The sequence below is a fragment of the Aulonocara sp. 'chitande type north' Nkhata Bay genome, linkage group LG3, assembly GCF_057382095.1.
Source record: "Aulonocara sp. 'chitande type north' Nkhata Bay isolate Kocher_YH1m ecotype deep benthic linkage group LG3, A_spYH_male_GT1.1, whole genome shotgun sequence".
Classification (NCBI taxonomy): domain Eukaryota; kingdom Metazoa; phylum Chordata; class Actinopteri; order Cichliformes; family Cichlidae; genus Aulonocara; species Aulonocara sp. 'chitande type north' Nkhata Bay.
This window is the reverse complement of record NC_141346.1, coordinates 42,341,201-42,353,824: the sequence shown is the minus strand read 5'-3', so window position 1 is coordinate 42,353,824 and position 12,624 is coordinate 42,341,201. Positions and strand designations below refer to the sequence as shown.

General features: G+C 43.4%; 1 protein-coding gene across 5 annotated transcripts; it reads left to right on the top strand.

The window, feature by feature from the left end:
- Nucleotides 1–4,134: 4,134 nt before the first annotated feature.
- trip6 (thyroid hormone receptor interactor 6) lies at nt 4,135–12,192 on the top strand. 5 transcript variants are annotated; one of them, XM_086281577.1, is made up of 11 exons: nt 4,135–4,348; nt 4,688–4,734; nt 6,569–6,785; nt 7,893–7,996; nt 8,093–8,206; nt 8,326–8,916; nt 9,033–9,126; nt 9,235–9,404; nt 9,516–9,694; nt 9,809–9,929; nt 10,381–12,192. In XM_086281577.1, exons 3-11 carry the CDS (start codon nt 6,578–6,580, stop codon nt 10,510–10,512), a joined length of 1,713 nt encoding a protein of 570 aa, XP_086137703.1. In that variant the 5' UTR covers nt 4,135–4,348; nt 4,688–4,734; nt 6,569–6,577; the 3' UTR covers nt 10,513–12,192. The 5 variants fall into 5 exon arrangements, with proteins under 5 accessions (XP_086137703.1, XP_086137694.1, XP_086137677.1 ...); XM_086281551.1 differs by having other exon boundaries at nt 4,136–4,348; nt 9,030–9,126; XM_086281560.1 differs by lacking the exon at nt 4,135–4,348 and adding an exon at nt 4,362–4,605 and having other exon boundaries at nt 9,030–9,126.
- Nucleotides 12,193–12,624: the final 432 nt, after the last annotated feature.

Sequence of the window (12,624 nt, the reverse complement as noted above, 5' to 3'; positions counted from 1 at the left end):
AACAAGTTATGCTTTCACCTTTTTAAAGGATGATTTTTTTAAACATTTTTACAAATTCTGCTAATAATTTTATGCGCAAGCTCTCATAACCTATGATGATGCCCATCATTTATAATAAATACTCCCATTCAAATACAAACTGTCATTGTTGAGTCAACCAGGTCAGTATAATGGGCATTTATAAGTACTTCACAACACTATCCGGAAGCTTCTGGCTTGATGCCTCAGAGCAAAGGCTACGTGTTATGAGGACCAAAAGGAAGGAAGCGAGACAAAATTGATCATTATAAATGGGAGACACCTTCTCCACACTGAAAAACAACCCCTACCCAACCCTGACTGAGAGAAATGCAGCCGACAGATGTGCAGGAACTTCCTCACACATACACACAAACATGCACAAACTTATTATGCATCCTGCAAAGCTGCTCAGAGACGTGGATAAAAAACCCGCCCGCGCAGGACATCCGTCAATAATAAAGCAAGCAGGAGATAAGGGAAGAGATATGGAGACCTGGGTTGGGGGCTGGGAGGTGTTAATGAAGTGAGGGGACAAAGGCTTTAGAGGTTATGAATATATTTTTTTTTAAAAATGATTAGCGGAAAGCTGCCCCATCTTTAGCACAGCCTCAGGTTCACAGAGAATCACACACAGTACAGTTAACTGAGTCACAGCTAACGTGAACTATGAACTGTGTTTCCTCCACATCAGAGCATTTTACAGGAGACCATGAGGAAGGTGAAGAAAAAAATCTTCAAGGTTGACTTCTTAGAAGTGCTCTGATTCAGCTATACTGTGTAATGTTGAGGTGAAGCTTGGAAATGTTCCTCTAAAATGAAAAACAGATGTAGGATTCAGTGCAGGATGAGATCTACAAGAGAAACAAAATACTGCTCAAACTTAAATGATTACTTTTGATGAATTTAAAGTGACTCGGTTAACTAGACTACATGTTCGCAGAGTTTTGCAGGCTTGATATGTCTTAAAGGGGAAAACATTTAACAAGAATTTATTTAATAGTAATAAAGATTATTAGGCATAGAGTTTACAGAGTTTTTGTTACACTGTTACACAGTTTGATACAGCACAGCGTACTCTAAACACTGCATGCTCTATATATTGCGTATATTTATGCCCTATATGTTGTACTGTGCCCCATACACTGCATTGTGCCCCATATAACACACTATGGCCCATGCACTGCACCACACTCCTTGTGATAGAAATTGCAGATGTTTTCCTTACTGAAGTGCAAATTATTAAATAAAACAAATTTATACAGCTGTGATCCTCAATACCCGTTTAACTCAATATAAGTAAGCGAACTAAAGAAGATTAAGTCGAATGCACAAATTTATATTAAGTAAAAACGTAATTTTTTATTTCCAGTGATGACTTTATTGCATATTATGTGGGAGTTTCCAGTGATAATGTAGATGGCAATAAAAGGACACAGATAAGTATGGATATTTTGTATGTGTAATTTTTTTGGCATGCTGTTTTACAATTTATTACTTTGCAACTCTTTTGGATATAAGTCTGAAATCACTGGGAGTCCCACTGAACAAACGCATTCAATTAATTAGCTTTTTCAGGTTTGATAAGCCTTTAATAAAATATTTTCCCTACAATTCAGTGTCTAAAAGATGATTTCAAAATCAAACGCAAACCCATTTTCATATGAATCCTTTGAAAAGGTGAATCGGAAGTAAGATGTTTGCATGGGACGTTGAGTGTTTGTGTGTGCTCTTGTGCTTTTATTTGTTTGGATGGAGCTCAGATCAATTGTGTGCTTTGAAAAAAAAAAAAAGGAAAAACCATAAAGGAACACAACGGTTAAGAAAACAGAGAAGGAGATGTAGGTCTAGGCTACTTCCAGGCATTGTGAGAAGAACGGATGAGGGGGGCGGTTGAGGAAAAGTGAGAACATTACTAAACGGGTTCACCAATGGCCGGAAGCCATTGAGTCTGTCCCGCTGGCAAGACTGGGCAACGCTCATTGTGACTTCCTGCATCTTGCCCCATCTGTCAATGCCCATCAGCGACCCACTGGCCCTGTTTTGATAAAATGCAGAGTTGTTAATATTTAACATCAAAATAAAGTCCCAAATGGACCTTCTGCACTTCTCAAATGAAGAGCTTCCCCTTGTTTTGTGATTTCCTGGTTGCCTGGACAGGACCATATTGTTTATCTGATAATGTATGGACTGAAGCCATGCTTTGACTTCAAATCCACCAGTTGGTGCCAAAGTGTTGATAACTCCTGTAACAATAACAGAGATCAACCCAAACTGCCTTTGATTACAGAGCTCTATGGCCATATAAGGGCAAACAGCATAGAGCTAGAGGAGGAGGAGCGGGACAAGGAAGCAGGGAGATCCCAGGGAGCAGCTCTGGTTGTTTGTCCGCTTATTGGCAGAGATAGAGTGGGAAATGAAAAATAAATGATATGAAACCCTTCCTTTGAAGCAGTGCCTTGAGGAAAGAGCCATGTGCCTCCAACACTGTGCTGGGTGGAGTATGAGGAGGAAGAGGGAGAGCGAAGGGAGATGGGCAGCTGACCCAAATCTCATGATTTGATGAAGCTTGATAGAACTAGTACTTGACCTCCATATTAACGGCTGTGTGTGTGTCTGTGTGTGTATGTGTGGTGGAAAAGAAGCGAGTGAATATGTAGAATAAATAGAATACATTGGAATAAATAGTATAATTGTCTTTTCAATTCAGTTCAGTTTTATTTATACAATGCTACATCATAGCAACAGTTGCCTCAAGGTGCTTTATATTATAAAGTAAAGACCGTACAATAATACAAAAATACAATGTTTAATTGCCTTTTTTGTTGACAATAGACAATCCAATCTGCATGAGTGGTATCCTTCAGATGGAACCAATCCAAGGGCTTAGTATCAGTGGTAAGTTGGCAAACATGGCATCAGAGCTATGTTTGCCAAAGAGGTGCTTCCTCAGAGTGAACTAGTGGCTAGCCTGACACTCTGAAACACTTTGAGACTAGATCATTTGTTTCCAAAGTGTTATTGTGCACACCACCATCAGAAGATCGATAACAAGATCAAGTTTTTTTCAGTGAGAGATGAAGAAGCAGCCTCGGTGCAAATGATTTGTTTCAAAAAAGATTTTTAAAAAGTGCAATGCTTAAGCGAGAAAAAGTTGCTCTAGAAAGAGGTTGCCTAAGAGTGAACTCAAACGAGGAAAAGCAAGTCATCGAACAAGGTCATATGGTGGCTATTTACAGCGGCTACCTGGGAAAAAAGTTCCTGTTTACTGATTAATCCAAGTTTGGCATTTGTGACAGTGACAGAAGTGTGCAGATAAACAAGAGACAGAATGAAACTGTAATGTATTAGACCCAAAATGAAACATAGTGCTAATCAAGTCTGGAGCTGGACACCAGTACTGAATCACCTTCACCCTATCCTACTCTCTTCACCCAACTCTATGTTGACAGTTCTCGTGCTGCAACACGATAACGAGCCCACACGCAAAACAAAGGCAAATGAGTGCTGAACGTCACGGTCTTTGGTCCACACACACGATCATGTTGAGATAACAACATCGGGGTTTTGCCCAAACCTGTCAGCACAAGCGCTGTTATTAAACCATAAAATGATTGTTTCATGTTTATGAGGGACCAAAAAACTTTGTTGTGCACAGGAAAAACTACCCTAAATGATAATACAATATCTGCTTAATTGTGCCATTTTTTTAACCCACTTTCCCCAACTTTCTGTGTTTACTTTAGCTGGATGATTGAGCATGCGTCAAGACATTTTGGTTTGTATAATTTTTACCATAGTCACCTTTTTGGAGAATTCTGGTCATATTATTTTATAGTAATCTACTGAGCTTCTCTGTTTTACTAAAGCTGGCCTGTTATAGCTGGTGGTAATGTTTCGGGTGCTGAAACACATGACTTTCCCACCTTGTCCAAAGGGAAGCAGAGCTCAGTGGCGGTCTCAGACTTAATATAATCCATATACTGGTGTAATTACACATGTGGGGTTATTCTGTTCAAACTTAGCAGTCTGGTATCTGTGTTATGTTGGAGTTTTGAGTGTATTCTTTGGGGGGGGGGCAGCCTGTAGATGTGACGGACCCCCCTCGTCTCCGTGCGCGCGCACGTACACGCGCGCAGCAACGACGTCACACGGTGGGAATGCAGTGAGGATCTGCGGCCGCCGCTGCTGCTGCTAAAGGCCTCTGGATCCGGGACAAAGTAGGTTAGCCACGCCGAAGCAGAAGGAAAGTTTCTCCGGGACAACTTTCCCCGGCCTGGGAGCGTTTGGATGGAGGCGTAGGTCGTGTTGGTGTGGCTCATTTCACACGGTATGTGTCGTGGTGCGTTTTGGCTGGCTGCTTTGTTTCCTGTTCGGCTGAAGTTAGCCCGAGGGAGAGGCACGAGCTTTGCTCGAGTTCAAAACAGGCTAGCAAACAAGTAAACAAGGCTGTTACTAAAGTTAATCACGGCCGGTTAGCCCCGGTTTGGAGCGCTTAAAATGCTGTGTGTTTTCACATGTGTGGGGTACGGAGGACAGTTTTGGACGAGCAGCTGAGCAGTTTGTCTTTCACGAGAGAAGAAAAATGTTAGTGAAAAAAGCAGAACAAACATGTCGCTCGTGTATCTGCTTGTTTCCTCACTATCCTGCTGTGTTTCTGGATTTTTAGATGACACCGAAGGAGAGAGGAGGCTCTCTGTAACGGTACTGTGAAAGGTAGGAGACGATCTGATGCCGTTCGTGTTATATAGCACAAAATAAAATGTATACATATTTACAAAAAACGTTTCCCGGTATGACTTCAGTCATTTTGTCTTCCTCTTACTCCGTTTAGCACAGATCGCCACCTTTTCAGGCGACACTCTGTCAGATGAGTTAACGCAAACAGAGCAGCGAGCTTCAGAATAAAAGCGTAAATGTTACAAAATAACGACCTGTTATTAAAATTAGAAATAAATAACAGATTAAATTAAAATTTAATCTGTTATTCTTTTAATATTGTGTGTTACTAAAGTGCTTCCAGTGCATTTCATTTCGATTTTCCAAAAATCCCGGATGTCCTGTGCCTCTGTTCCCGTTTCCTTCACGCTTCTTGCTGCAGTCAGCATCAACTTTGACATTTCACGGGTTGCTGCGCCTCCCGTACAGCCCAGCCCAGCTCACACACTTAGCTTTGTGTTTCACTCCACACGAAGAGGTAACAAGACGGTCTAAGTGATATAACAGATGGGATTAATTTCCTGTTCTGGATCCTGGGATTTGAGTGTGTGCTCATCCGGATTCAGACAGGGGGTGTTAAAACGGGTGGTCAGTGGAGGTGTTGGGTCACTCTTTCTTCCACGTGGTCAGTGTGTATTATCATGTAAAGTCCACCCTGACATTGTGTGGTTTATTGATAAATGACTCCAAATCTTAATATAATGAAGGGGGAGAGGGGTAAAAGCTTAAATCTAATGTTTGGGAATTGTTTTTCTGTGTGACTACCTCATTTTCTCATCCGTCAGTATAATCCTCTTATGATGGCCACACGACCCACATACAATCAGTCTGAGTGGGCTATTAATTTCTCCACTCTGACAGTACGTAGCTGTGATTCGCTGTGCCTCTCAGTCCATTTTAGCTTTGTGTCCATAGCTTGCATTCATATGTGCTTGCTCTTGTTTTATGTTGTCTGTAAAGTTTGATGAGTCAGCTATATTTGTATTCTGTAAAATGATGAAAGCGCAGACACCAAAGTGATGGCCTGAAATCTGTCTGGCCTCAGTGTTATTACAGTCATATTTGCTCAAAAATACACAATACAGATAACAGTAAAACATGCCAGATGTTTTTTTTTCTTATGTAACAGGAGTGGCTTTATGCCCCTCACGTGCAAGTCGGCACTTTTTCAGCTCAGCTGTGAGCTTGTCCTGAGAATACATAGTATATTGTTATGAGCCAGGTGTTTATGCGTATACAGATGCATATCACGGTACAACATTTCCTGCCGTGTTTTTCTCCCAGCTTCATTTGGAAATAAATGATACTGGTGTGTAAACATGAAAAGACAATAACTATTGTGGCGGATAAACAGACGAGGGGTAGCTGCAGATTTGCACCTGTTTATGTCACTGTACATCTGTGTGTGTGTGAACGGGTGTGCTGGCGATCTTTTCCGTCACCGTTTGTGTCGTGAAACGCACAAAAACACACTCGCACATGTTTTCAGGCGTGTGCAATCCTGCTGGAAATCCCCGAGCCCTGCAGTCCAGCTTCTCTCTTCCTGCTCTTCAACCAGAAGCCCATTGTTCAAGCCGTGTGTGCCCGTTGCCATAGGAAACAAAGTCTGAAGCATCCCTTAGTTTCCATTGGTTACCTCCGGCATAAATGTGCAAAACAGCCACAGCTGAGCTCGAATACACGAATTAAGCCTAAAAGCATGAAAAAAATACCAGGAGGTTAAAGTCAATTTTCTTATTATTGTTACAGGTTAAAAGCACGTATCGGTCATATTGTATTAATGAACTTTTATGTACAGAAAAATGTGACATAAATGTTTGCATCACCTCAGACACCTGCCATGTCCGGTCCCACCTGGCTGCCACCGAGGACTCTGGACAGCCCAGAGCGAGCCGCCCCCCAGATGTCCCACTCTGCTGGTGGAGCAATCTATCGAGCCCCTATGAAGAAGGGCACGCCCGATTTCAGACCAAAATATGGTCCTTACGATCAGAATGGAGGAGGAGGAGGAGGGATGGCCAACAGGTACATGGCAACTGGGCCCACAGGTAAGAAGGCTACTCGGCACGCGGCTGTATCGTCCTGAAAGCATCTGAAACTCAACTCACCGATGTTTTTATGTTACAATCAGGAGAAAGGAGCTGTAAAATCCTAAAACTCTATAAACTCTGCATGATATCCATCCTCTGCTACTGATGTGCAGATGTTAGGCTGAATAATGATGATCCCTTCCTGTAGCAGTTATATTTAGGAAGGCTCTAGCAGTCACAAATAAAGTTTGTTTACCGAAGTCTTTTTAGTATTAAATGTCAAAAAGCAAGTTTTTTGAATTTGTAAAAGTTTCTGCTGACCTCTGAAATACACCGAGTGTGTGGCTGTGACCCTGTTTTCTTCTATCCTTTTTACATGGTGTCATATCACATCGTCAGAGTTTTAGAAGCGGAGATTGTGGTCGAAGCAAGGTCTTTTATTTTGAAAATTGACCAGATTCTTTATCCTGTTCCTGTGTCCTGACGTCTTTCTCCCAGCGATGTCCTTTTTTTCTTTTCTTTCCCCAATCGATTGTAGAAGATGGCTGTCCCTCCCTGAGCCTGGCTCTGACGGAGGTTGCTTCCTGTTAAAAGGACGTTTTTCCTTCCCACTGTCGCCAGTTGCTTCCTCATTAGGGGTTTGATTGTAGGGTCTTTACCTTAAAGAATGAAGTGCCTTGAGGTGACTCCTCCCTGTATCTTTTGCCTCCATTTAGAAAAAGTAAGCCGTGGTATTCTTAAGTGATACAGAGGAGAGATCCACTGGGGACACTCCTGAAACACTGGTGTATTTCAGGGGTAAAACAATGAGAATATTTAGAAGTAAGTGACTAAAAGTCTGATAGAAACAAATCGGATGTGGCTATGCTGGAATACTGACTCTTCACTTTTTAGATTTTTGTTTAATTGGAAACAGATTCAGGCCTGTAGCGTTTCTTACTCATATTAGAATCATGACTGAAAGATCTCTCGTGGTTAACGTGGGTAGAACGAGTGTTTCAGCAACCAGCGATGCATCGCATGAATGTCAGAGCGAATCTCTTTAGTGAAGATCTGCTTTGTGATGTTGTGCTTTAAAAAGACGGTTTTGGATTCATTTCCAATATCTGTTCTCTAAAACATTAGGTGGACCCATGCATCATTCATCTGGTGATCACTATTACCCGTCTCCACACGGTCCTAAAGAAGACCGCAGTTGGAGCCCTCACATGGACAGCTACGAGATGATGGTGAGTGGACATGTCAGTAGCTTTGCCTACAAGAAACTAAAGATTTGAAGGGTTTCAGAACCAGCTGACAGGTTTCTTATGCTGTTCTGGTGTTAGCATCGTGGCCCAGAGAAGCCAGCAAGCTACCACTCCAAAATCGATGCTGAAATTGACTCCCTCACCAGTATGTTGGCTGATCTGGACAGCCACCCGCAGGACTCCAGCACTCAAGTACGGCAAGCTTGATTAGCTCAAAATGATTTACATGTACTTAATTGATAAATTAAACAATGAATAATGTTGATATCTCTCTTTATTTGCCTGTTTATTAATTCTCCGCCTCCCCACAGCTCTATGACAACGTGCCTTACAACAAATACCTCTCAGCGGATCACTACAAGCCTGCACACCAGAGCGCTGCCCCTCCTCAGGGTCGCCCATCCATGAGCTACAACCCTCATCCCCAGAGCCAATACCACCCAGCACCTCCCTACCCCAATGAGCATCAGACACCTCAGTACTCCACCTCCCACCAGCAGGACTACTACACCACTTCTACCCCTAAACCTTACCCTCAGCCCGTCCCAGCCTCCTACACCACAGCGTCCACTCCTACGGGGCCCAGGTTCAGCGTCCAGGTCAAGACAGCGCAGCCAGTCACCTACTCTCAGACAGGGAGGCAAGCTGAACAGGCATACACTCCGCCTCCTCCTCGCCAGCACGTGTCACGACCCCCGCCCCAGACTCAAACTGCTCCCCAGGGCTGGTACCCTCCACATCCCGGCTCACAGGTTCAGGAGATGCACTCTGAGGGGGGGTATAAGGGGAGCGGCTCAGGGTCTGGAGGAAGAGTTAACCAGCTTCCTGTGTCTAAGAGAGCGATGGAAAATAATCAGAGTGGGTCGGGAGCCGCACAGGGTCCAGGTTATCAGTCGAGCAAGGTAGAAACGCAACTTCTATTTTTTTCATACAACAAACACAAATTGATTTGTGGTCCAGGTGTTCTGAAAAATCAAATAAACTTTGTGTGATTCATGTGTCCTCTTTCCTCCAGCAGGGGGCAGCAACGCCCAGGCCTGAGGAAGAGCTGGATCGGCTCACCAAGAAGCTGGTGTATGATATGAACCACCCGCCTGCGGAGGACTATTTTGGTATCAGTTGTTACTAGTGGCACATCACAGCAATAAATCTAAAAATAGTTTAAGAGGAAAGCTCATCTTAATGACTTTTTTCTTGTCCGTTTCCATGCCGACCTTCAGGTCGCTGCGCCCGCTGCGGAGACAACGTGGTCGGCGATGGCAGCGGCTGCATCGCCATGGAGCAGGTTTTCCACGTGGAGTGTTTCACGTGTATCACCTGCCACGCACGTCTGCGAGGACAACCCTTCTACGCTCTCGACAAGAAGAGTTACTGCGAGAGCTGTTACATCGTACGTGAATGAGCTGTTTTCATATTTCCTCAAACCGGAGAGATTTGCTCTCCCTCGTCTTTCAGTGGTCCTCTCTCAACCCTGTTTTTATTTCCATCTGTTTTTCTTAAGAGCACACTAGAGCGCTGCTCAAAGTGCTCCAAACCCATTCTGGACCGCATCCTGCGAGCCATGGGGAAAGCCTACCACCCTCGCTGCTTCACGTGTGTCATTTGTAACTGCTGTTTGGACGGCGTGCCCTTCACAGTGGACGCCACGTCTCAGATACACTGCATAGAGGACTTTCACAGGTAATCGCTGAACTGTGCGAGCTAAACAGCGTTTGCAGGCTGCGACTGTGAACTGAGGCCGAGACAGAGGTGCTTAAACTAACTCTGAGCTTGGGTGCTTGTTGTGTCTGACAGGAAGTACGCGCCGCGCTGCTCGGTGTGTGGGGAGCCCATCATGCCCGAGCCGGGGCAGGAGGAGACCGTCAGGATTGTAGCCCTGGACCGCAGCTTCCATGTTAATTGTTACGTTTGTGAGGTGAGCTTTCCCAATCAAGCAGATCTCTTGGCATATATCGAGGAAAAGCTTTATGAATTCCCTTTTTTCTGAGAATAAATTATTTAAAAATAAGAGGAAAAGGGATCAGTTTCAGGGAAATGGAGTAACAGCCTCAATTCCGGCGCCTTTCCAAGGCAGGAGAAAGCCTGGTTACATTAAACATTACATATAATTAACACAGTGAACTCTCTTGTGAGAATAAAGTAGTCAATAAACATCAGCATGGCGTTGCTAATCTCTAAACTGCAGGTTTAGGTGGAAACAGCTCAGTGTGTTGACATAAATCAATCACAGTAATCTGGGGAATCTAAATGTGGACTTGCTGATCAAAGTGTGAAGTTCATCATAGTTGACGAAGAGTTCAAAACACAAAACTCGGCAGTCCTTGTGAGCGTTTATCTGAAGTGACCCGAGTGCCTCTTTTCGTCAGGAATGTGGTCTCCTGCTGTCGTCTGAAGGCGACGGTCGAGGCTGTTACCCGCTGGACGGCCACATCCTGTGCAAGAGCTGCAGCGCACGCCGCATCCAGGACCTCTCGGCCAAAATCTCCACCGACTGCTAACAAATCTCTACCTGAACCTCTTCGCTCCCGGCCTCACAGATCCACGGATAGCCGGCACATTATTGATAGCAGCTTGTTCACTCACAGTGTCGGTAGAAAATCGTTACTTTTACTTCCTCCTCACTGGTGTTCGGCTTCTCCCGCTTCATTTCCTTTACTCTTTGGTACATCGTTTGTAATGTTTAGCTCAGCGTTTGTACGACAGTGGCCTGACCTGCAGGCAGCTTGGGCTCCACTTTATCATTCATCCACTCCGGTACTGCCCACATATTCCTTGCACATGTCATTTTATTTTATTGTTAACACTTTCAAAGACAATGAAAGCACACACGGACGTTACAGATTTCAACCTGAAAATAAGGATTTTTTTCCAGATAAGGGACACGCGTGATAATCAGGATTATGGTTTGTCTGAACCAGGCTAGAGAGTAGGCAGCGTTTTGCGTCGAAATGCATATTAAAAGCACACAAAATCAACTGTGATTGTACATAACAGGTGGGTTTGAGTGAATCTGCTGCGGGTTGTTGTGGAACGCGTGTAGCCTGTAGTGCAGTGCGGTGACGTAGCCTGATAGAGCAGGAAATGTAGACGATAAGAATGTGTAGCAGTTTGACAGCCAACAGCTTATTTTTCTTTAGAACGAGATTTGTTAGGACAGATTCTTTGTCACGCTTCTCAGCATTACAGCATCATGTTACTAGTCGCTTACTCACAACTTGTAATAAGACTCTTTTCTCTCTTTTTTTGCCATTTTTGAATGTCTACGAAACACAATCTTTGTTCGATGCTTGTTTGTTTGATACTTGACATGTTACATTGAAAATGACGGTGCAATGAAGTCAAACTCACTTTGTCTAATGGAAAACAGGGTGTGGCTCACTTACGAGGCATCCTGGTGTGCAAAAGCTCAAAGCCTCTTGTAAAGATTTTGTTTAATGTGCCATTTGGGGAAACGTTAAAAAGGAAAAAAGCATTTAAAAGTGATAATCTGTTTAAAGGGGCAGATGACTTATGGATTAGCAAAACTTGTGTTTCTCGTTTGGTGTGAAGGCACCGTTAGGGGGTAATGAGTGCTGAATTTAAAGGGGACCTGTTGTGCTGTAATTTTGAACTCAAGTAGAGCAGCTTTGCAATGATTCAGTCTGAAATAATCAAAAAGTTGCTGTCTCTGTCTGAGCTGTTTTGCACCTCCCCTTCTTTTAAAACCAGCTCTCTTCTGATTGGCTGCCCCTCACAAACAAATGGTTAGACCAGCAGGTGGCTTATGTGCTTATGATTAAGCCTACTCTATGACATCACCTACAGTTTAGCACAGTAATTGGAAATAAAGAAGTAAAGAAAAGCATGATAGGGTCCCCTTTCTTTTAAGGTGATGACTTTGTTTATCCCCCTTAAATGGATTTTTTTTTGTTTTCGATTACAAGTCTTCATTTATGGAGGCAAAGTAGTCATACTCTGAGCCTTTGGAGCTGCAGTATTTGTTATAACTGTGTTTAACCTCTTGTCTCTCCGTCCGCATTTTGTACGTGTTTAACTTAAAGGGCTAGAAATGTGAAAGCCTTACCTCAAGGATGTCATTCAGCTCCATAACTGTCCTGGTTTGAAACTGTTTTTGTGTTTGTGTGTTTCTGTGAATTCTGCTTTTGTTTCGGTGACACAACACGATCACTTTAAAACGCTCCAGTCGTCGGCATCTCTTCATTTATCTCGTGATGTGCTAATCTGTTTTGTTTTTTTTTAAACATTTCACAGTGCTCGCAACTCACTCAACACACTGATTCACGCCAGCATGCGTCACGCTCCTCGGATCTTGGAGTTTTCTTTCCTTTTCAGTCACGGATTACGATCCTTGTTGTGGATTCAGTTTAAAGTGTTGAGTTGGAGCTCGGTGGTTAAAACGTTAGCAAAGAGGTGATTCTGGCATTTTAACAAACACCATCAAGTGCTGCTGATAACTAAAACAATCTTTTAAAACAACCATCAGTGCTACACCTCAGTGACTTCTCAAGTTATCACATTCACAAAATTTTTAGACAACTTGACTTTGACCTTGAGTTTGAGGTCACAGAGATTCATCTGAAAGATTCCGTTTGAAGCTCCCACGTCTCCTC

What these genes read in the sequence shown, in the direction of transcription:
- trip6 (XM_086281541.1), top strand. Translation starts at nt 6,551, where the DNA reads ATGTTTGCATCACCTCAGACACCTGCCATGTCCGGTCCCACCTGGCTG. An exon ending in CATGGCAACTGGGCCCACAG is followed by an intron (nt 6,786 to 7,892) that starts GTAAGAAGGCTA and finishes CTAAAACATTAG; the next exon opens with GTGGACCCATGCATCATTCA. An exon ending in TTAATTGTTACGTTTGTGAG is followed by an intron (nt 9,930 to 10,380) that starts GTGAGCTTTCCC and finishes TCTTTTCGTCAG; the next exon opens with GAATGTGGTCTCCTGCTGTC.